Genomic DNA, 20845 nt, shown 5'->3' with positions numbered 1-20845 from the left:
TGCAACTCCCTAGTGCAGATGCATTATAGAAGTATTTATACTGGTAGGCTTGTTTTGATCCACACTAGGGGGTTGCACTGATTTAATGGTATCGGTTTCTAAATGGATGCAAAAACTGTGTGTAGACGAGGCCTTTTGCACCGGTTTAAGTACTTCAATTTAACATCACATTTTAAAGGGGTGCAACTCGGATAAGCCCTGAAGGGGGCGAGGAGCACGCACGTCTGGACTGGGGTTTTCCTCTGATTTCAGCCAGCCTCTGGTGTCGCTGGCTGCGCCTGTACAATGCAAACCCTTAGGCGACTGTGTGCAAGTGTAAAGCTTGTACCCCAGCGGGGAGAAAGCTCTGCCCACAGATGGCACCTTTCCGGCCCACGCTCGGGCTGCCACCTGCGCAGCTACCTGAACGGGGGACACGCTCCCCGCTTTGGCTCCCGGGGGCAGGTGTGCGCGCCAGGCGGGGGTGCCACTTGCCCCGGAGCTGGGAGCCGAGCAACGGCCCTTGCAGGAGGTGAGGCGAGCAGGGGTCCGCCCCGCGCTGGGCTGGAAGCAGGGAGGAGGGGCCGTGCCTCTGCACCGCGTCGCCGCCGCGGGAGCCCCAGGCACGGCACCGCAGCTGGACGCCTGGCAGGCAGGTTGCTCTGAGCGCGGCCCTGCACTTCCTGCACCGCTCCAGGCGGGACCCAGCGCGCCGAGCCCCCTCCCGGCTCGGCATGGCGTGCTGCTGGGGCGAGTACCAGGTAAGACCCCGCTGTCCGGGCGGGAACATAGCCCGCCCGTGGCCGGCCGGCAGCAGCTGCAGCCCCCTCTCCCCCCAACTCCTCCGTGGGACGTACCAAGGGCCTGGGCTGCACTGACCAGCGGTGGCCCTCGCCCGCAGTGAGGAGTTGCTGCCTTTCCCGCCCGGCAGGTAAAGTCTCCCCCTCCTGCAAGAGCGTCTGTGGCAGAGGCAGGGGGGAGGCTGCGAGCCAGGGGCACCCCCGTCGCGTCCCCTGAGGGGGAGAGTACGGGAGTCCCCTGCCCAACACACTGTCCCGTCTCCGCCGGCTCTGCAGCGGCCCTCGCTCCCCAGGGCGGGGAAGGCATTTTCCCCATTCCCCTCCTCGCCCCTTTTTTTTCTGTGCGGGTTCTAGCTCTTGCTAACAGAGATCCCATTTACCTGGAGCCTCGGGGTCTTTGGGTGGCTTCCCCGCGCCCCGTCCACCCGGAACTCTCACAACTCCTGCTAGTAGTTAGAGATGGGAAAGACCTGTCGACAGCCATGCCAGTCCAGAGTAACTCCATTGATGCTGGAGTGACTGAGATCAAAAGCTGGCCCTAAATCGAGTCCATCCCGTGGCTGGTACAGACTACACCCCCCCTGATAGAGCTGTGAGTTCAAAAGGCTAAGAAGCAGCAAACTCACCCACTACATCAGGGGGAAAAGTACTTAGAAAAAAGGAGAGAAGGTGCTGGCTTAAAGTTGTTTGACAATTCTTCTTTGCCCAGTATAGTCACATGGAAGCGCCTCTCTGGGTACTCTGTGGGCCAGGTCTTGTGCAGGAGTACGTAGTAGTCTCCGGATGTTGGTGTCAGTGGATAGCCATCATTTGTCTGGATGTGTCCCATTTTCCCTGCCCTCTAAAGTACTCTCCATTCTTTGGAGGACAGTTAGGTTATTTAATATATTAATATTGTGCAGTACATGTAAAATACATTCACTATTGTTAAGACTACACAAATTACCAAATGTTTGACATCTTGTGCACACTAAGTTACTCTTTCACTGCTTTTCAGATGTTTGAAACTGAGTACTATAACTTTAATTGCGCTTAAAAATATTTTTAATTTTAGGTTTCTGTAGATGGGATTTCTGGACAAAGAGAATGGAGACCTCTAATTTATAGAAAATGCACAGATGTACTCTGGTTGATTTTATTCTTTCTTTTTTGGGCTGGTTTGGTAAGCATGCTATCTGTTGAAAGAGAAATCTTACTTAGAACTACTGTAAGCTTAAAGTGATTCTGAATAATTCAAGTGATCTCACTGCAGAAATTATAGAGCCTTGATCTTGTGTCCAGATAGGAGAACCTTTGTGCCTGCACAAAGCCACAATGAAATCAGTTTAGCTCCACACACCTGGTCGAAGGGTCTGCTTGCAAGGATCCAATGGCAAGCTCAGCTTCTTGTACTTAGAATAAGCTCTTTGGGGCAGAGTCTGTCTTTTTGTTATTTTTATGTACAGTGTCTAGGACAGTGTGGCCACTAGACATTACCACAATGCAAATTAATAATCATAGTCTGTTCAATTTTCTAACATCTTTTAAAAAAATTACAATTAATGCAGAGTTCTTTTGCATAAGTCTCTGGCACACTTTATAAACTAAACTGACTTGAGAAGTAGGATGAGTTTTGTATGCCACCTTGTGTTTAATGCACATGTAGATATAAGACACGTCAAACCATAGTGGTATCCGGCAATTTTATTATTTCATTATTCTTATTGCTTACTCTCTGTGATATATTTTATTATTCACATTTGAATTATGATTTCCTTTAATTTAAAACAGATTTGTGGTGACATCCAGTGTTATTTATTCACACTGGCTTTGTTTCAGGTTGTTTCACGATCTGGAAGTGCACATTATTGGCGCATACGTGTTGGCACACCCTCTTGTAATTATTGAATGTTTGCAGCCAGCCATTTATTAGCAGTAATCGTAGATCAGATTCAGTGTACTGAGCTTTTTTCTTAGTTTGCAATCTCTGTGGAAGCAGTATGGGCCAGCTTAGCAAATAAAGTTCTGTTGGACTTGTAACTTCCACCTGTCAGAATTTTTCATATTTAGAAGTAGGGTCACAAAAGACTACTGCATCTCTTCTGGCTACTTTTTGAGGTAGCTGTCTGATTGCTGGAAGTATATTTACTGTATAAATAAACTGGATCTAAAAATATTTTGTTGTTGTGACAGAGTTGAGATGCACATATACGTAGCAACCTTAACTATGGAGTTACTACAATGCCATATTAAGATAAATTAATATATAAAAATTCAGGCACCACAATAGTCAAGTGATATAAATCAGAGGTTCTTAACCATTTTCTTTCTGAAGTCCTGTTTCCTCCCGCCTCACAACATGCTATAAAAACTCCAAGGCCCAGCGAGGGGGGACTTGGGGTTTTGGGCTATAGCCACTGGGGGGTGGGGGGGCTTGGGGCTTTAGCCCTGTGGGGCACCGTGGCTCCAGGCTTTGGCTGCTGGGGTGGGAGGGGTAGGCTTGGGCATAGGTATAGTTTGACTTCTCATTGGGGTGGGGACATGGCCTGGCAGGGCTTGGGCCAGGTCTGTACGGTGGGCCCTGGGGAGGAGGCGCCACCTACACCCCCCGACTCACCTTGGCAGGCCACCCAGCCAGTCTGGGTTGGGGGGAGAGTGCAACCAAAAATGTATAATTCAGCTCAGAACATTTGAAAACTGCTCAGGATGCAGGTAGGGGGCATCTAGGAGTGTGTGCAGTAAAGGTTGTAGCTCAGGGAGGAGGTTGCCAGGGGCTTTATGTGGGCAGGGGTGTAAGTCAGGGTACAAGGAGGGGGTAGCTAGGAGCTGTGTGCAGTGAGGAGTATAGCTCAGGGTGCAGGGGGGTTAGCTACAGGCTGTGTGCACTGAGGTGTAACTCAGGGTGCAGGGAGGGGGTAGCTAGGAGCTGTGTGCGGGCAGAGGTGTAGCTCAGGATGCAGGGAGGGGGTAGTTAGGGGATGTGTGCGGGCAGCGGTGTAGCTCAGGGTACAGGGAGGGGGTAGCTAGGGGCTGTGTGTGGGCAGGGGTATCGCTCTGGGTACACGGAGAGGGGGAGCTAAGGGCTTTGTGGGCAGGGGTGTAGCTCTGGGTACAGGGCGAGAGGTAGCTAGGAGCTGTGTGCAGTGAGGGGTGTAGCTCAGGGTGCAGGGAGGTTAGCTAGGGGCTTTGTGTGTGCAGTGAGGTGTAACTCAGGATGCAGGGAGAGGGGTAGCTAGGGGCCGTGTGCGGGCAGCAGTGTAGCTCAGGGTGCAGGGAGGGGGTAGTTAGGGGATGTGTGTGGGCAGCGGTGTAGCTCAGGGTGCAGGAAGGGGTTAGCTAGGAGCTATGTGCAGTGTAGCTCTGGGTACAGGGAGATGGGTAGTTAGGGGCTGTGTGTGTTCAGGGGTGTAGCTCAGGGTGCAGGGAGATGGGTAGCTAGGGGCTGTGTGCGGGCAGGGGAGTAGCTCAGGGTGCAAGGAGGGGATAGCTAGGGGCTGTGTGCTGGGAGGGCTCCCCTCCTGTGGTCGCTGCTCCCCGAGGGCTCTGCTGGCCCCAGAGCTGGGTTCATCCACCGGGGCAGGTCTTACTGGCTGCGCAAGCAGTCAAAGTGGGCTGGGAGCTGAGGAGCAGCTGCAGCCCCAGGCACCAACAAAAGCAGAAAGAGGAGATGGGAGAGTGCCAGAGTTTTCCACTGCATGGGACCAGCCAGAGAAGCAACCGCCTCTGACCTGGCCAGGGGGCGGAGCCTTGAATGGGGGGAGAAGTAGTGTGGGGGAGTATGGAGCTGCCCATGGGACTACCTCGCTCTGGCACTTCAGTTTGGGTGTGGCAACGCCTCCTATGCTGCCCCAACTCCGCCCATGGACTCAGGGCTTGCAGATCTCCCTGAAACCAGGCTGTGGACCCCTCAGTTGAGAACTGCTGATATAAATCACAAGACTCCGAACACCTAAGTACAAATCTGATTACTCATATGATTAAAGTAATGAATGCACTTAATTCCTTGCAGGATGAGGCTCAGTTCTGCACAGACTAATTACATTAAAAAAAAACCCCAAAACTACTTAAAAGAATATTTAAGTTGAAAGTCAAATGCTCAAAAGTTAGGAAATGCCATAAGTAAGGTTGCCTGTGCAACCTTAATTTGGTGTTTTTATGCATATGTATTATGCTACGATCTTTAATTATATGATCACATATTATTTTTTTTGCATTGGAGCCCAGCCTCCTTCAGTGAATGGCTAGTTAATCAATATTTCTTTTTTTTTTTTTTATCCTTCTCATGTCCCCAAGAGTACAGTATTTTCGTTTTTACATCACTTTATATATTCAAGCATAGCTCTAATTGACTTCAGTTGCTGCTGTGAGTGCTCAGAGCTTCTGCAAATCTGGCCACAGGTGTCTCACATTGGGCACCCAGAAAATGAGGAATACACAATTACTGAACACCTGTGAAAAGTTTGATGGACGTGACTTATGCAGCATTATATAGGAACTCTGTTGCAGGCAGGGTTAGAATGCAGTTTTCCAGGATGTTCAGCTTCTTTAAGCACAAGACCATTTTTTTCTTTTCCTGTAATTCCCTGCCTCATTAACACACCTTCTAAGTTCTGGAACAAATGTGGAAGGCAACATACTGTAGGGCCTAAGTCATTCAAAGGCCTTGCTCTGGTCTTCTATGCAGCGGTGGATTTCACTCTGAAATATTCATTACACTGTAAACAAAGTTTGAAAATGTTATGCCTGGTTTTTCGAGCATCAGACAAAAATTATGTAGGTTAAACAAGGAATGATCATTGAATGGGGAAGGGAAAAAGGCATAGTATTCTGTGTATCATGAATTCAAAAGAAAAAAATAATATAATGTATATTTTAATAGATGTTTATAACTGGCTATGCGGTAACAGCTGGAGCTGCAGAAAGACTTGTATTTGGGTATGACAGCTATGGGAATATATGTGGTAGGAAGAACACATATATTCAAGGTGCACCTCTTTCTGGACAGGATATGACAAATAAAAAGTAAGTATATCAGATTTTTAAATGAATTGAATACTTGAGATTTGGTCACTTCAGTGCATATAGGCACTAAAATGCATATAGGCACTTTACTAAGAGATACAAATAAGAGAGTGCAAGAATACTAAACAGTAGCAATTCCTGATCCTGCCTTTGGATTCACGTACCCCAGGAAACTCCACCAAGACGTAATGGTCTACCCACATGGGTTGATTGCATGTTTGGGGCCTGTAATCTTATTAAAGATGAGGCAAAAATATGGTGTAAAATGTAGCATGTGCTAGAATCACTTTTTAACTTTTAGCTTCAAAATCCAGGTGTTCCAATTTTGTGTGGAAGAACACATTACCAATTTTCATGTTTTGTACTGTTTTTAAAGATAGTGAGCAGTTTCAAAATGATATGAAAAATAGAAAGCTTGCCTTAAAAGAGAATTCTCTCCCTCCTTCCTAGACATGTGTTCTTTTTGAATTCGTGCAGTCTGGAAATTAAAAACCTTAAAATCAATTCAATCGCCTTGTGTGTATCTAGCTGTCCTCAAGAGCAACTTAACTCTCTGGAAGACATCCAGCATTTTGCAAAGAACAATGGTATGTAGTAAAGAGTATGAATTCCTTAATCTGTGTCTGGAAGTGTTATGCAGTTTTTAATCCTAGAAAATGTACTCCTGTTTGAAATATGTTGCATTGGATATTTACTTCTTTATCATTAATTTATTTGATTAAGTCAATGGAAAGCATGTTCTAATTCATGCTTATTTAAATGTTTTAGTTATCAGAAATTTTATGGATCTCTTGTGTGTATAAAACTGTTGTATGCATTTCTGCACAGGACTGGATTGTTCAGCAGAAAGGTGGCTATTGAGGACAAACTAGTTCAGATTGGAGAGGGAGTTAGTGAATGGATGCTGTTTGTATGCTTGAGAAATCTGCATTGACTTTGAATTGGATCCTTCAAATTCAATTAAAACTATAGCAAAACACTATTATTCCATTGACGTATCAGATCTGTGAGCCCTTTATATGTAATGAGTTTTGTTTTCAGAGCCAAAGTGGAATCATTTTGATTTTATTCTGATACTCTAAATAAGCATAGACAAGTAGCTATTGTGCAAAAGCAGTTACTTCTTTTGCATTGCTTTCCAACATTTAAATATAGTAAGCTAAAATCGATCCCTACCTCAGCGGTACATTACACAGCTTAGACTTCATACTCAAGATACCAGAGAAGTGAGACAAAAAATTACCTAGCCTCTACCCAGTGTTATCCATGTATAGAATACAAAGCTGAATGTGGAAGTCTGAAATGTTCCTTGGAGAACCCCAGTAGGCACAATTAAGAAACCATTTATATACTTATCCAGAGCATTTTGTAAAAAAGCCCAGGGTTTGAGTTCTCTGGGCACAAGGCAGGGAAGTTCTGATTCTAAATCTGGTTCTTTTTCTTTTTCAAACAATAAACTACATAAACCTGGCCAACACTGCTTGCTGAATAGAGTGTTTGGCATTTGGCAGGCAATGACTAGCTCTCTGAGAATTGTTCTTTGATTTTCTTAGATTGGATGGCAAGAATACCTATTTACAATGACTTTTTTATGTAATTTTGAGATATTTGATTATTATTTGATGCTTTTTTTATGTACATAAAGACCTGCATACCCCAGTGATGCTCCTTAAATAATCTCAGCATAACTGAATTACAATACATGAAACTCCATCCATGTTTAAAGAATTTGCATATCTGTCTTTAGAGAGATTGCAATATTGCATTTTAATTGGTTTGAGTACATCCAAGCATTGCTTTTTCACTAGCATTATGGTAATGTAGTGTTTTACCAGCAGAGGGCCTGAAGATACTGGACTAAAGTTCTTGGGTCTGAGGCTGGCCGATATTTTATTCCATTCTAAATCATTAAGGGCCCAATCGTGCTTCAGTTTACATTAATAAGGTTTTTGCCATTATCTTAGTGGGAGCAAAGAAGACTCTAAATACCTAAATATGGGGGTATTTGTGTGTCACCAGTCTGGAGGATTGGTGATAGATGATGACAATGAAATGCAGAAGATAAGGCAGAAATAAAGCTGTGCTCGTTTCTCTTAATAAATTCACATAGCTTTGGAATCTAAATTTTAAAGATTCGGTATTAATGAAAATGAGAATTGGAGCTAAATTCAGAGGTGACTCTAGAGCAGGGGTCTCAAACTCAAATGACCACGAGGGCCGCATGAGGACTAGTGCATTGGCCCGAAGGCCGCATCACTGACACCCACCCCTTGCTGCCCCCGGCACCGCCCCCACTCTGCCCCTTCCATGAGGCCCCGCCCCTACCCCATCTCTTCCCTGCCCCCATTCCAACCCCTTCCCTGAAGTCCTCACCCCAACTCTGCCCCCTCTCTGCCCCAGGCAGTGCAGGAGGGGTGCAGGGTGTGATGGGGGCTCAGGGCAGGGAGTTGAGGTGCAGGAGGTGTGTAGGGTACGGCAGGGGCTCAGGGCAGGGAATTGGGGTGTGGGGTGCAGGAGGGGTGAGGGGTGCAGCAGGGAGTTGGGGTGCAGGAGGATGTGGGATGTGGCAGGGGCTCCAGACAGGGGGTTAGGGTGCAGGGTGTGAGGGGGGCTCAGGGCAGGGAGTTGAGGTGCAGGAGGTGTGCAGCAGGGGGTTCAGGGCAGGGAATTGGGGTGCAGGAGATGTGAGAGGTGCAGCAGGGGGTTGGGGTGCAGGGTGTGGCAGGGGGCTCAGGACAGGGAGTTGGGGTGCGGGAGGGTGTGGGATGTGGCAGGGGGCTCCGGACAGGGGGTTGGGGTGCGGGGTGCGGACTCCGGCCTGGTGCCGCTTACCTAGAGCGACTCCAGGGTGGCAGCACCTCACTGAAGAGAGAGGCTCAGAACTATGGCAGGAGGGCAGGGGAAGGGCAGCCTGCCCTGGCCCTAGTGAAGAGGGACACTAGGACCTGCCGGAAGCCAGCAGCCTGCAGAGCAGAGCGGATTCAACATGTGCTGCAGGCTCCTGAGTTACCATGTGCTGCAGGCTCCAGGCTCCGGGGCAGTGAGGAGCAGCAAGTGGGTGCCGGGAGACACTCCGGGGGGGCACGTGGGGGTGGCAGGTGCCCCAAACATTGGGGAGCAGCGCACGGGGAACTTAACAGAAAATAACTCGGGGGAGGGCGGGGGTGAGGGGAGTTTGGCGGCGACAGGAAGTAACGGGGGGGGGGTCTGGGGAGCTCCACGGGCCGCAGGGAAGAACTCCACGGGCCACATGCAGCCCACGGGCCGCGTGTTTGAGACCCCTGCTCTAGAGGGAGCTGAAGTTGGTGTACTGTAATTCCACCGTCTTCCCAACCCTCCAACGTATATATTGCTCCAACTTAAATTCTCCATAGGCTCCCTTAGACTTACATGTAATAATGTATAATTTGCATTCCCACTTAGTTGACCAACAGAGTCGAAGGGTACATGCAGACTACCCGCCGAATCAGCAGGTAGCAATCGGTCTCCGAACGCGCTCCCGTCGACTCCGGAACTCCACCAGGCCAGCGGCGGTAGCGGAGTCGATGGGGGAGCCGCGGCCATCGATCCCACGCCATGAGGATGGGAAATAAGTCAAAATAAGATACATCGACTTCAGCTACACTATTCCCGTAGCTGAAGTTGCGTATCTTACATCGACACCCCCCCTCCCCAGTGTAGATCAGGCCTAAGGAAATGTAGATGGGTGAAACTTGTATACCAAAGAGAAGTGTGTAGCAAGAAGAAAAGCCTCCTCCCCTTCTTGAACATACACATCGATACATCTTCTTCTGTCGCCGTAGCATTTAATTTACACCAATGTAGACTCAATTACATTGTTTTACACATCAGCAACTGGGCGGTGATAATGCTAGTCACCTGGATTTTCAGGATGACTGTGACAATTGTACTTTTTACTAATGGGTCTGTGTGTGACTCTATGGACCAGTTTGGGAAGAACATTTACCGTGCTGGCCACGGAGCTATTTGCCTGGTTGTATTGATTGAGCTGCATGTTGTTTCTGTGCCTGGGGCTGTGCTTCCAGTTGCTTAGCATGATTCCTCTCAAAGTCGAGGACACGTTGCCTTATGGCATGGTACCATGTAATATGATTTAAGGGTAAGATTCTGTCACAAGCATTTTTAGTAAAAGTCAGAGACAGATGCAGGCAATAAAGAAAAATTCACAGAAGCCCACAACTTAAGCCCTAACTTTAACTTTTACTAAAAATACCCAGTCATCAGCGTAGAGCAATTCCTGGATCAATGTGTCTGTCGCTTTGGTGTTCGCATGTAGATGGGAAAGACTGAAGAGCTTACAGTGTAAAGCTCATAAAGATGCAACTTGAAGAGCCACAAAAGGCTTCCTCTAGCATTGCAACAATGACTACAACAAAAAGACTGGGAGCTAGGACAAATACTTGCCTCACCACATTTGTGATCAGAAATGAATCTGTTTAGATCACCATCAACGGTAACTAAGGCTATGTTTTAGTCACAGGTATTTTGAGTAAAAGTCATGGACAGGTCATGGGCAGTAAACAAAAATTCATGGCCAGGGACCTATCCATGACTTGTACTATATACCCCTGACTAAATGGGGGCGGGGAGAGGCAGGGGGTGCCATGGGGGGGAAGAGGGCAACCTGGGGGGACACCACGGATGCTTGGGGGAGGCAGCCCAGGACCCCCGTTAGTGTTGGGGGGAGGGGTTGGTAGGGCTGGCAGGATCCCTACCCAACTCCTCGCGGCTCTCCGAAAGTGGCGACATGTCCCTCCCTCCCTCAACTCCGCACGCTGTCCCCGCCCCAAGTGCTGGCTCCGCAGCTCCCATTGGCGGGGAACCTCACGTGGAGCTGGCTGAACCCTCCTCCCCCTGCGCAGAGCTGGCCGAACCCCCTCTCCCTTTCCCCAACCCTCCCCGCACAGAGCTGACCTGAGCCCTCTTTCCCTTCCTCCCCCTCCTCCTGCGTGGAACTGGCCAAACCCCCTTCCCAGGGGAGGGGCGGGGGAGCTATCCCAACCCTGGCTGCTGCTCCGGTGGGCTGGGGTCCAGTGCTCCAGCAAGTCCAGGCCAGTCAGCTGTTGGGTGGCCCCAGGAGCTGACTGCCAGCTGGCTGTTCCCAGAGCTGCTGTTCTGGGACTGGCTGGTGCTCCAGCAGCCTCAGAGCTTACCGCGGCTGCTGTTCCTTCAGCTCCAGGGCTGGCCACTGGCCAGCTGTTCCGGGGTCTGCTGCTCCGGCCCTGCCCCAGAAGAAGTCATGGAGGTCCTGGAAAGTCATGGAGTTCATGATCCTTATGACCTCCGTGACAGAATTGTATCCTTAGTCATGATATATTCCCCAAAGTTGGCATGTAATATATAATATATCATCATTAATATTCCTGTGTAACTTATCTGTGGGGTGTTTACAAAGAGTTATAAATATGCACTAGAAATATATTCTTAAAATGTGTTTGGCAAGCAATGCATAAGCACAGTCTGCCTTAGACAAAAGACTGTGTCATTTCCTTATCTGACCAGCCTGGTCGTCAGGCAGACAGTGAAGGTACATTTACATGCAAGGTTAAAAAAAAAAAGGTGTCAAATTAGCAAGTGGGGGAGGTAGCCTCTTAACAATAAAGACTGGGGTTCTGAACCTCAAATGATAAGCAATTGAATCAACTGATTGTGTACAATATTACTATATTCTAAAATTGTATCGAATAAGGTTTTTTTATGAAAGCCAGTGACACTCTGGTGATTAATATCATTGTGAAATGTATGTATTAATACCCTAGGAGGAATCATGGATACTCACTGATATTATGCTTTAAAGTCTGTGATCAAACACAGGGAGAAACAGGTTTTCTTCCAGACGGGAGGAAAGGCAGCTATCTACCTGTCTCCAATGTAAATTAAGCAGTGTGGAGTCAAAACAATGGAAGCCCCATTTAAATACAAATTAACATGAGGATAGAAAATCCAAAAGAAGGGAAGAACAGCAGGAAGCCTTCTAGGCTCTTGAGGCAGACACAGTGAACTTTGTGGTGATATAAGGAGGGCAAAAAGATACGTGAGTTCCCCATCACTTGGGGGACTGAAGGGGCGAGAGCTGGATCCTTCAGCCAAAGGGGTTGAAGTCTCTGGGAACTGAGTTTGGTGAGAAACCTGCTTAGGCAAAGATTGTAACTTGCTTGTAAGACTAAAACAATTTTCAGCATATTTTTACTTTTGTTTGTTTGTAGCCTTTTATGTCTTTATTCCTTATACTGGATATCACTTATCCTATGCCCTTTTTAAAATAAACTTGTTTTATTTTTACTATAAACCAATTGAGGGCTGTAACTGAAATTAGTGTGTTTGTCAAACCCCAATTAAATTAGTGAGCTGCATTTTCTCTTTGAAGGAGCAAAGAACTTATTAAGTTCCGTGAGTGTTCCAGGAGAGGGCTGCATGCTGCAGGGAGACATCTCTGGGGAACTTGGGAGTTGAGGTTCACTGTTTGTTATTTGTAGGGCAAGGTTTGGTAGGGTTACCATTCGTCCGGATTTACCCGGACATGTCCTCCTTTTGTGTGCTAAAAATAGCGTCCGGGGGGAATTTGTAAAGCACTCACAATGTCCGGGATTAGCAGAGCGAGCGGCTGGGAGGGCTGCAGGGAAGTCCCGGGCTGGACTCAGGAGCAGCTGTAGAGGAGCCGGATCCGCCCTGCATTCTGAGCCGGCAGCTCCCTTGCAGCCCAGTCCAGCAGCACTGTGCAGGGCCAGACCGGGTTTTGTTGTGCAGGGCCAGACCGGGTTTTGTTGTGCTGGGGAGCTCAGCCACGTGTCCGGCTCGGCTGCACAGAGCCCAACACTCTGTTCTGAGCAGCAGGGTAAGGGGGACCGGGGGCAGGAAGGTTCTGGAGGTGGCAGTCAAGAAACGGGGGGGGCTTTTTGGGGGGAGTGGAGAAAGTTTTGGGCAGTCAGGGTACAGGTAGGGGGTAGGGTCCTGGGGGGCAGTTGGGGGGGGGTCTTAGGAGGGGGCAGTTAGGGGACAAGGAACAGGGAGTCTTAGGTAGGGGGTGGGGTTCTGGAGGGCAGTTAGGAGCAGGGGTCCCAGGAGGGGGCAGTCAGGGGACAAGGAGCAGGGGGGGGTGTTTGGGAGTTCTGGGGGGGGCTGTCAGGTGGCAGGGGTGGGGAGATGGATCGGAGCAGTCAGGGGACAGGGAGCAGAGGGGTTTAGATGGGTTGGGAGTTCTGGGGAGGGGGTGGGGAGTGGTTGGATGGGGCGTGGGAGTCCCAGGGGTCTGTCTGGGGGTGGGGGTGTGGATAAGGGTTGGGGCAGTCAGGGGACAAGAGGCAGGGAGGCTTAGATAGGGAGTGGAGTCCTGGGGGGCAGTTAGGGGCAGGGGTCCCAGGAGGGGGCAGTCAGGGGACAAGGAGCAGGGGGGGAGTGTTTGGGAGTTCTGGGGGGGCCTGTCAGGTGGCAGGGGTGGGGAGATGGATCGGAGCAGTCAGGGGACAGGGAGCAGAGGGGTTTAGATGGGTTGGGAGTTCTGGGGAGGGAGTGGGGAGTGGTTGGATGGGGCGTGGGAGTCCCAGGGGTCTGTCTGGGGGTGGGGGTGTGGATAAGGGTTGGGACAGTCAGGGGACAAGAGGCAGGGAGGCTTAGATAGGGAGTGGAGTCCTGGGGGGCAGTTAGGAGCAGGGGTCCCAGGAGGGGGCAGTCAGGGGACAAGGAGCAGGGGGGGAGTGTTTGGGAGTTCTGGGGGGGGCTGTCAGGTGGCAGGGGTGGGGAGATGGATCGGAGCAGTCAGGGGACAGGGAGCAGAGGGGTTTAGATGGGTTGGGAGTTCGGGGGGGGGCTGTCAGGGGGTGGGGAGTGGTTGGATGGGGCGTGGGAGTCCCAGGGGTCTGTCTGGGGGTGGGGGTGTGGATAAGGGTTGGGGCAGTCAGGGGACAAGAGGCAGGGAGGCTTAGATAGGGAGTGGAGTCCTGGGGGGCAGTTAGGGGCAGGGGTCCCAGGAGGGGGCAGTCAGGGGACAAGGAACGGGGGGAGGGTTGGGGGTTCTGGGGGGGCGGGAAGTGGGAGGGGCAGGGGCGGGGCTCCTCCCGTCCTCTTTTTTTCTTGCTGAAATATGGTAACCCTAGGTTTGGGCTGGCAGAGCCCTGAAGGGTTTGCTGCCAAGGCACACAAGCTGGTGTGTCAGGGAGTTGTCATACTGCTTAGCAGCAGCAAAATTCTCACTTGCTGAGTCAGAGAGGATAACTCAATTCTGGGCCCTCAGCAGATTGGCAGATGATTTTAGGGAAATTCAGGACTGGGAAGGTATTAAGGTTATTCTACAAATAGTAACTGGGCGGTGGAAGCCAGGGTGTGACCTGCATGCTTGTGTGCAGGCTGTTGGTGTCAAGGCTGTGAACCACAGAAGCATAGTTTTGAAAGCACCAAGAGGTGCAGGTGGTGACACAACCCGTTACTGGTCTGAGTTGAACTCCAAAATGTCACACCCTCATCAGAGTTAATCATTGTCAGTGTTTAAGACCTGATCGGTGAAGTGTAACATTCACCCCTTGGGAGAGTCAGAGTTCCCAGTCCGTTGTTCATACTGACGGATAGGCTGCCCAAACAAGAGACACAATTCCTTCTGATTGCAAAGCCAACTCCTGTGTTGTGGGGCTCATTTTGTGGGTGTCCCTTCCAGAAGAAAGTATACCTAGCATGCTCTTCAGCAAGTCACATCTCTCTGAGCTGCAATGTGGATACAATATCTTTCAAGCTCTTGAGCAACTGAAGCAGTCCACCGGGCAGGACCATTAGTTTGGTTTGGACAGTTAAGGGGTGTATGAACAGTCCACCTTGCAACATTGAAAGAAAGGAAACTTTTCAAGGTGTGTTTGAATTTTGACTGCCTCTGGCTTCGGTGGGCCGTTCACGATGAGCAATTTTCAGGAGAACTTTTCTAGCACCCTCCTTTGATTGAGGTCAGCTGTGCTATTCCTGATTAGAGCAGTTGAGTCAATCAAGATGCTGCTTGACTATAGTATCACCCCAAGTCAATGCAGAGTCTTGACCTGCCCACGTGCAGGTTCACAACTATGACTCCCAGCGATGTCCATCACCTCTCACTTTCACCATTCCCCTATCACTCTGGGACTTACTAAACTTTCAAAGGCTGTGCTAGAAATTGTGCAAGGTGGAGGAGCAGTTGTATACCAACTCACATGCTCTCTCGATCAACAAGACCATTTCCAGTGGCAAAGTAAATCGAGACAACTGAAGGACTTGCTAGTTGCATATTTATTTTCAGAGTGTCCTTCTCTTAAATCAGTTGCCCAATTTCCCAGGCTAACAAGCTTGATCTGCCCAGCAAATGGGTATAAGTAAGTCTAATTTGCACCATGTTACACATCATCTCTGAATTTTGCCCTAAGGGGGGAGGCTTCTCCAGGTATGAGAAATCATCTGAGTTTAGAGAAATTTGGATTTTTCCAGTGTTTCTGTTAGTTGTACTTGCATCTCCTAAAAGAAGTTACAACAATGTAGTGATAAAAGTAGGAAAAACTGAAAACATTACTCTCTCTAGAGAACGGATGAGGGTTTGATCTTGATTCATGAAACTGTTATCTGGACTGTTTAAGATTTTAATCTGTCTCCTAAACAGAACAGTGTTTAAGATCATGGTTGGGTTTTTTTAAATTTAAATACAGAATTATTGAGGAAAAACACTAGTTTTGCTAATTAATATTTATTATGTTGCACAAAATCTTCAAAACAATGATTGATTTGAGCAGCCATGTAATTAAGTGCTATTTATAGAGATTTTTAGTATTTTTAAGAAGTGTGTTTTCTGCCCAGAAATGGATGTGAACTAATAACAAGTTACCATTTGTGGGGTTTTTATTCTCTTAGGTTCTTGCCTTTGTATTTATAACTTGAACATTTCCAGTTACACGCTAAATCCAAAGGCGGCTGAGCTGTGTCCCACACTGCCAGTTCCACCAAGGTAAGAATTTACTGTGTGCTTTACTGCACTGTTTATTCGAGACAACTTTTCAAAGACTGTCCTTCCCATTTAGTCTTTGACTTGATGCATAACAATCAGAATGATTTTACTTTAATATCTTTGATTTTATATTTTTGAATTCTCATGTTTACACACACACACACACACACAGTTCATACCCCTGTTCAGCAGAGATAGTTAAGCATGTGCTCAAGTGAAGTCCCATTGCCTCCTGAAGACACAGAACTGGACTCTTTATGCTTCCCTACTCCGCTGCACAAAGGAAAGTGAAGAAAAGAGCATGAGAGACCTTTCAGAGGTGAAACATAAAATGAATTGAAAAGAGGGCACCTCACACTTATTTTTGACCATCTGTATTTTCTCTCTGCAGCGTGAAATCCTTGAGAACAGTCTCTTTATATATGTGATACTTCCTCTTAAAAGCAAAACAGGTTGAATCAGTTTCCCTAGTAATAGTCACCATTTACTTATTAATTAGGGAGGCATACTATGCTGATGGATTGCTGTCTCCTTTTAGATACACACATGAGTTAGTCTGAGATCTAAAAACCTTCTTGCTGGCTTAGGCCTTGGCTACACTTGCAGATGTATAGCGCTGTGAGTTAAACCTGACTTCATGCAGCTGAGTAGGGAAAGCGCTGCAGTCTGTCTACACTGACAGCTGCCCAGCGCACTATCGTGGCCACGTTTGTGGCAATTGCAGCGCTATTGGGAGTGGTGCATTATGGGAAGCTATCCCACAGAGCACCTTTTCCCATTCTGGCGCCGTGGGTTGTGGGACGGGGGCGTGGGTGCGGGTGGATTCTGGGTCCTGTCCCAATGCCCTGTGATGCATCGCTTCGCATCACAGAAATCCCTTTGTTTCCGTCCACCTTTGGTGCCATCTTTCAACAGTTTCTGTGCAGCGCGATCTGTCTGTGGGAAATGGAGTCCGAATTGTTGAGGCGTATGCTGCCGACTCTCGCCAGCACGTCACGTTTGGCTGTCGAACTATTCCTTAAGATCCAAAGTGACAGTGAGAGTGAGGGTGAGGAGTCTGACGATGCTATTGAGCCGCATAACAAGTACGACAAGAAATTGCTTGTGGCATTCACGGACATGCTCAGCACCGTGGAATGCCACTTTTGGGCTTAGGAAACAAGCACTGAGTGATGGGATCACATTGTCATGGAAGTCTGGGTTGACGAGCAGTGGCTGCAGAACATTCACATGAGAAAAGCCACTTTCATGGGACTATGTGAGGAGCATGACCCAACCCTGCAGCGCAAGGACACGAGATTGAGAGCTGCCCTGCCAGTGGAGAAGTGGGTGGCTATTGCAATCTGGAAGCTGGCAACTCCAGACAGCTACCGGTCGGTCGCAAACCAGTTTGGAGTGGAAAAGTCGACCGTTGGAATCATGTTGATGCAAGTTTGCAAGGCCATTATTCGCATCCTACTCAGAAGAACCATGACTCTGGGTAACGTGCAGGAAATAGTGGATGGCTTTGCACAAATGGGGTTCCCTAACTGTGGAGGGGCGATAGATGGGGGACACATTCCTATTCTGGCACCACCCCACCTAGGATCCGAGTACGTTAATCGGAAGGGGTATTTCTCTATGGTTCCCCAGGCGCTTGTGGATCACCGTGGGCGTTTCATTGACATTAACACAGGCTGGCCCGGAAAGGTGCATGACGCACGCATCTTTCGGAACACTTGGCTGTTCAGGAAGATGCAGGCCAGGACTTTTTTCCCAGAGCGGAAGATCACGGTAGGGGAAGTTGAAATGCCCATTGTGATCCTGGGAGATCCCGCTTACCCGTTAATGCTGTGGCTCATGAAACCCTACACAGGGAGCCTTGACAGCAGCAAGGAACGGTTCAACTACAGGCTGAGCCGGTGCCAAATGACTGTGGAGTGTGCCTTTGGCCGTTTAAAGGCCCGCTGGCGATCTCTGTATGGGAAGCTGGACTTGGCTGAAAACAGCATCCCTGCGGTTATATCCGTGTGCTGTGCCCTCCATAATATTTGTGAAGGGAGGGGTGAAAGCTTCACTCAGGCATGGACCTCCGAGGTTCAACACCTGGAGGCTGAATTTGCACAGCCAGAGAGCAGGGCTATTACAGGGTCCCAGCGCGGGGCTGCAAGGATTAGGGATGCCTTGAGGAAGCATTTTGAGGCTGAAAACCAGCAGTGATATCTGGTGCCCTGCATGGGAGTGAAGTGCAGTAGTTCCAATCTTTAGGAATCAGTGTCTGCTAAGCAGACAAGCAGACTTGCAGTGCCTGTTTATTTCCTGGGCTAAGGTGTATTTTACTTTATGCAATAATAAAGAATGTTTTCAAAGCCAAAGAATCCATTTATTGAAAAGAAACAAGGGGGTGGAGTGGGGAACAGTACAATCACAGATTCGCGTATGTCCTGTCTGGTGTGCTGTGCAGTGAGTGCTGCACTTCAGGACATTTATACTGCATGGTGATGGGGGTTGAGTGCAGAGGGTAAGGGTCATGGTTTTCAGGGCTGGGTGGTGAAGATCCTAGTGTTGGAGGCAGCGCGTGGCGTGAAGAACACGGAAGTTGAGGAAAGTGGATTGGAGGTGACAGTGGGGCACAACGGAAAGAGTTTTGGGACAAGGGCTGTGGGGGGGGGTGGCGTTTGCGTTTGCGGTACTGCTCCAGGGATTCCGGGGTGTCTCCATCTAGCCCACCACCATCACTCCCGTTCTCCTCCTCCACCTCCTCTTCCTCCTTCCCCCCCCCCACCCGCTCTGAAGTGTCTATGGTTGTGCTCGGAGTGGAGGTGGGGTTAACCCCAAGTATCGCATCCAGCTCTTTGTAGAATCGGCAGGTCGCGGGGGGAGCACCCGAGCGGCCGTTTACGTCGCGGGCTTTGCGGTAGGCATTCTGCAGCTCCTTCACTTTAATCCTGCACTGCAGGGCATCCCGGTCATGGCCCCTTTCCATCATGTCCTTTGATACCTTCCTGAAGGTATTGTAATTCCTACGGCTGGAGCACAGCTGGGACTGTACAGCTTCCTCCCCCCAAACACTGATGAGGTCCAGCAACTCGCCATTGCTCCATGCTGGGGCTCGCTTGGCTTGTGGAGGCATGGTCAATTGGAAAGATTCGCTGATAGCACGCCACGCCGAGCGGAGCAAACAGGAAGGGGATTTTTAAAATTCCTGGGGAATGTAAAGGGTGGGTCACATAGTTGGTTACCTGAGGCCAGGGCAGTAGAGTTTGAACTGATAACCAGAGTGGCTAGAACAGGCATTGTGGGATACTGCCGAATAATTCTGGAGGCCATTCACAGCGCATTGGGCGGCCACACTGGTACCGCAGTGCTGCAGCGGCAGCGCAATACTCGCTATTCCTCTCGGAGAGGTGGAGTACATGCAGCGCTGCAACCACGGAGATACAGCGCTGCAAATGCCTTGTCAGTGTGGACGGGGAGTGAGTTACAGCACTGGGGGCGGCTTTACAGTGCTGTAACTCGCAAGTGTAGCCAAGGCCTTAGTGTAGCAGTGCTAAGACTAGAAGGATAATACATTTAAGACACTTGGCTAACAATGCCAAATAACATTATTTTTATATGTAAATATTTGACTGGGCTACCGGTTTTCTCAAGCTGGTCAGTCCTAGCTTAATACACCCTTAAGAATGTTGGAATATTTTAAACACCATGAAAAATTTGTGTGTGTATTAAAAATACCTATAATGAATAATAATATTGATATAGCCTACAGCCATACTAACTTGTGCTTTGATCCCATCCGTTCTTGCAAATTAAGCAACTCAAGCCCAATTCATATTTGAATAGGAGCCCAAAAAGGAGCAGAAACACTGTTGGTGTTCAGTAGATGGCACTCTTCCTGAGTCAATAGTGAACCAGTACCTCACATGGAGGCACTATGCTGATAGAAGTGCTGTCTTTCAGATGAAATATAACTGACCTGCTGACTATTTGTGGCCATGAAAGATCTTGTGTCTTTTTTCCTAAGAGTAGGGGTATTAACACAATGACCTGGGAAAATTCCAATTTGGCTGAATATGTTCTGCCTTCCTAAATCTCTCCTGCCATTTTAATCAGATAGAGATACACCTCTACCTCGATATAATACTGTCCTCGGGAGCCAAAAAATCTTACTGTGTTATAGGTGAAACCGCGTTATATTGAACTTGCTTTGATCCACCGGAGTGCGCAGCCCCGCCCCCCCCAGAACACTGCTTTACCGTGTTATATCCAATTCGTGTTATATCGTGTCACATTATATCGAGGTAGAGGTGTACTCACTTTCCGTTATAAACTGCTGTGCAGTATTGCTGTGCATTGTTAAATTGGCGCTGCTATTTTATCCCAGAAGTGGCTACAGTTTAGTGGGTAGAAAGAAATGATCTCTGTATATTGGCTTAAGTTCTGAAAAGTGTTTTGAGACAATCTGAAATAGTTCAGGGGAACCCTAAAGTTCAGTCTAAATATTCCAAATTCAGCATAAACTGCTTACTTTAATTTGGAACTGTTTCTTTATTTTGGTGGCAGTGTTAATATATTTAATTTTTACTAAAAAGCAAGCAAACATAATAGTACATATAAACAAAACAAGGGAACTTGATTGGGAGTTCCACTTGTTTTGGAACTGCAGGATTGATCCCTGAATGTATCTGAAACCTTACTCTCCAGTAATCAATCTTTTTCTCCAACCTCTGTTTTTTTTAACTTTCCAGCAAATCCTTCCCATTGTTTAATCGATGTGTTCCACAAAACCCTGAGTGCTATTCACAGTTTGCATCCATCTTGATAAATGTGGTTAACAAAGTTGATGTTTTTCATCGTATTCTGAGTGGAATAATGGCTGGAAGAGATACTGTAATAGGACTGAGTGTCCTTGCACTAGGTAAAGTTATGAATAGAAGATGGATTTAAAAAAAAATGTTAAAATAGTCTCATGTTTCAAATCTTTGTAGAGAGAATAATGTAGTTTTTAAAAATATTGAATCTTGATATTTGCTGCATAGATAAGTTTGTTCTGTATGTTAAGAGAGAGAACTGCTGTTTGCTTTTACAAGACATTTAATAGACTAATGAAATTCAG

The 20845-nt window shown here is 48.2% G+C and overlaps 1 protein-coding gene across 4 annotated transcripts in view; it reads left to right on the top strand.

The window, feature by feature from the left end:
* The first annotated feature begins 457 nt into the window (after positions 1-457).
* Positions 458-20845, top strand: part of SLC44A3 (solute carrier family 44 member 3) — a 90836-nt gene continuing 70448 nt past the window's right edge. The window contains exons 1-6 of one of the 4 annotated variants that reach the window (XM_054037902.1): positions 458-740; positions 1834-1941; positions 5638-5780; positions 6231-6367; positions 15657-15750; positions 20478-20647. In XM_054037902.1, coding sequence (XP_053893877.1) covers positions 714-740; positions 1834-1941; positions 5638-5780; positions 6231-6367; positions 15657-15750; positions 20478-20647 — 679 coding nt within the window. In that variant the 5' untranslated portion in view covers positions 458-713. The remainder of the gene's footprint in view (positions 741-1833; positions 1942-5637; positions 5781-6230; positions 6368-15656; positions 15751-20477; positions 20648-20845) is intronic. The other 3 variants (XM_054037901.1, XM_054037903.1, XM_054037904.1) reach the window with 3 other exon arrangements.

The sequence above is a fragment of the Malaclemys terrapin genome, chromosome 8 (assembly GCF_027887155.1).
Source record: "Malaclemys terrapin pileata isolate rMalTer1 chromosome 8, rMalTer1.hap1, whole genome shotgun sequence".
Classification (NCBI taxonomy): Eukaryota; Metazoa; Chordata; order Testudines; family Emydidae; genus Malaclemys; species Malaclemys terrapin.
This window is presented reverse-complemented; position numbering and strand designations above follow the sequence as displayed.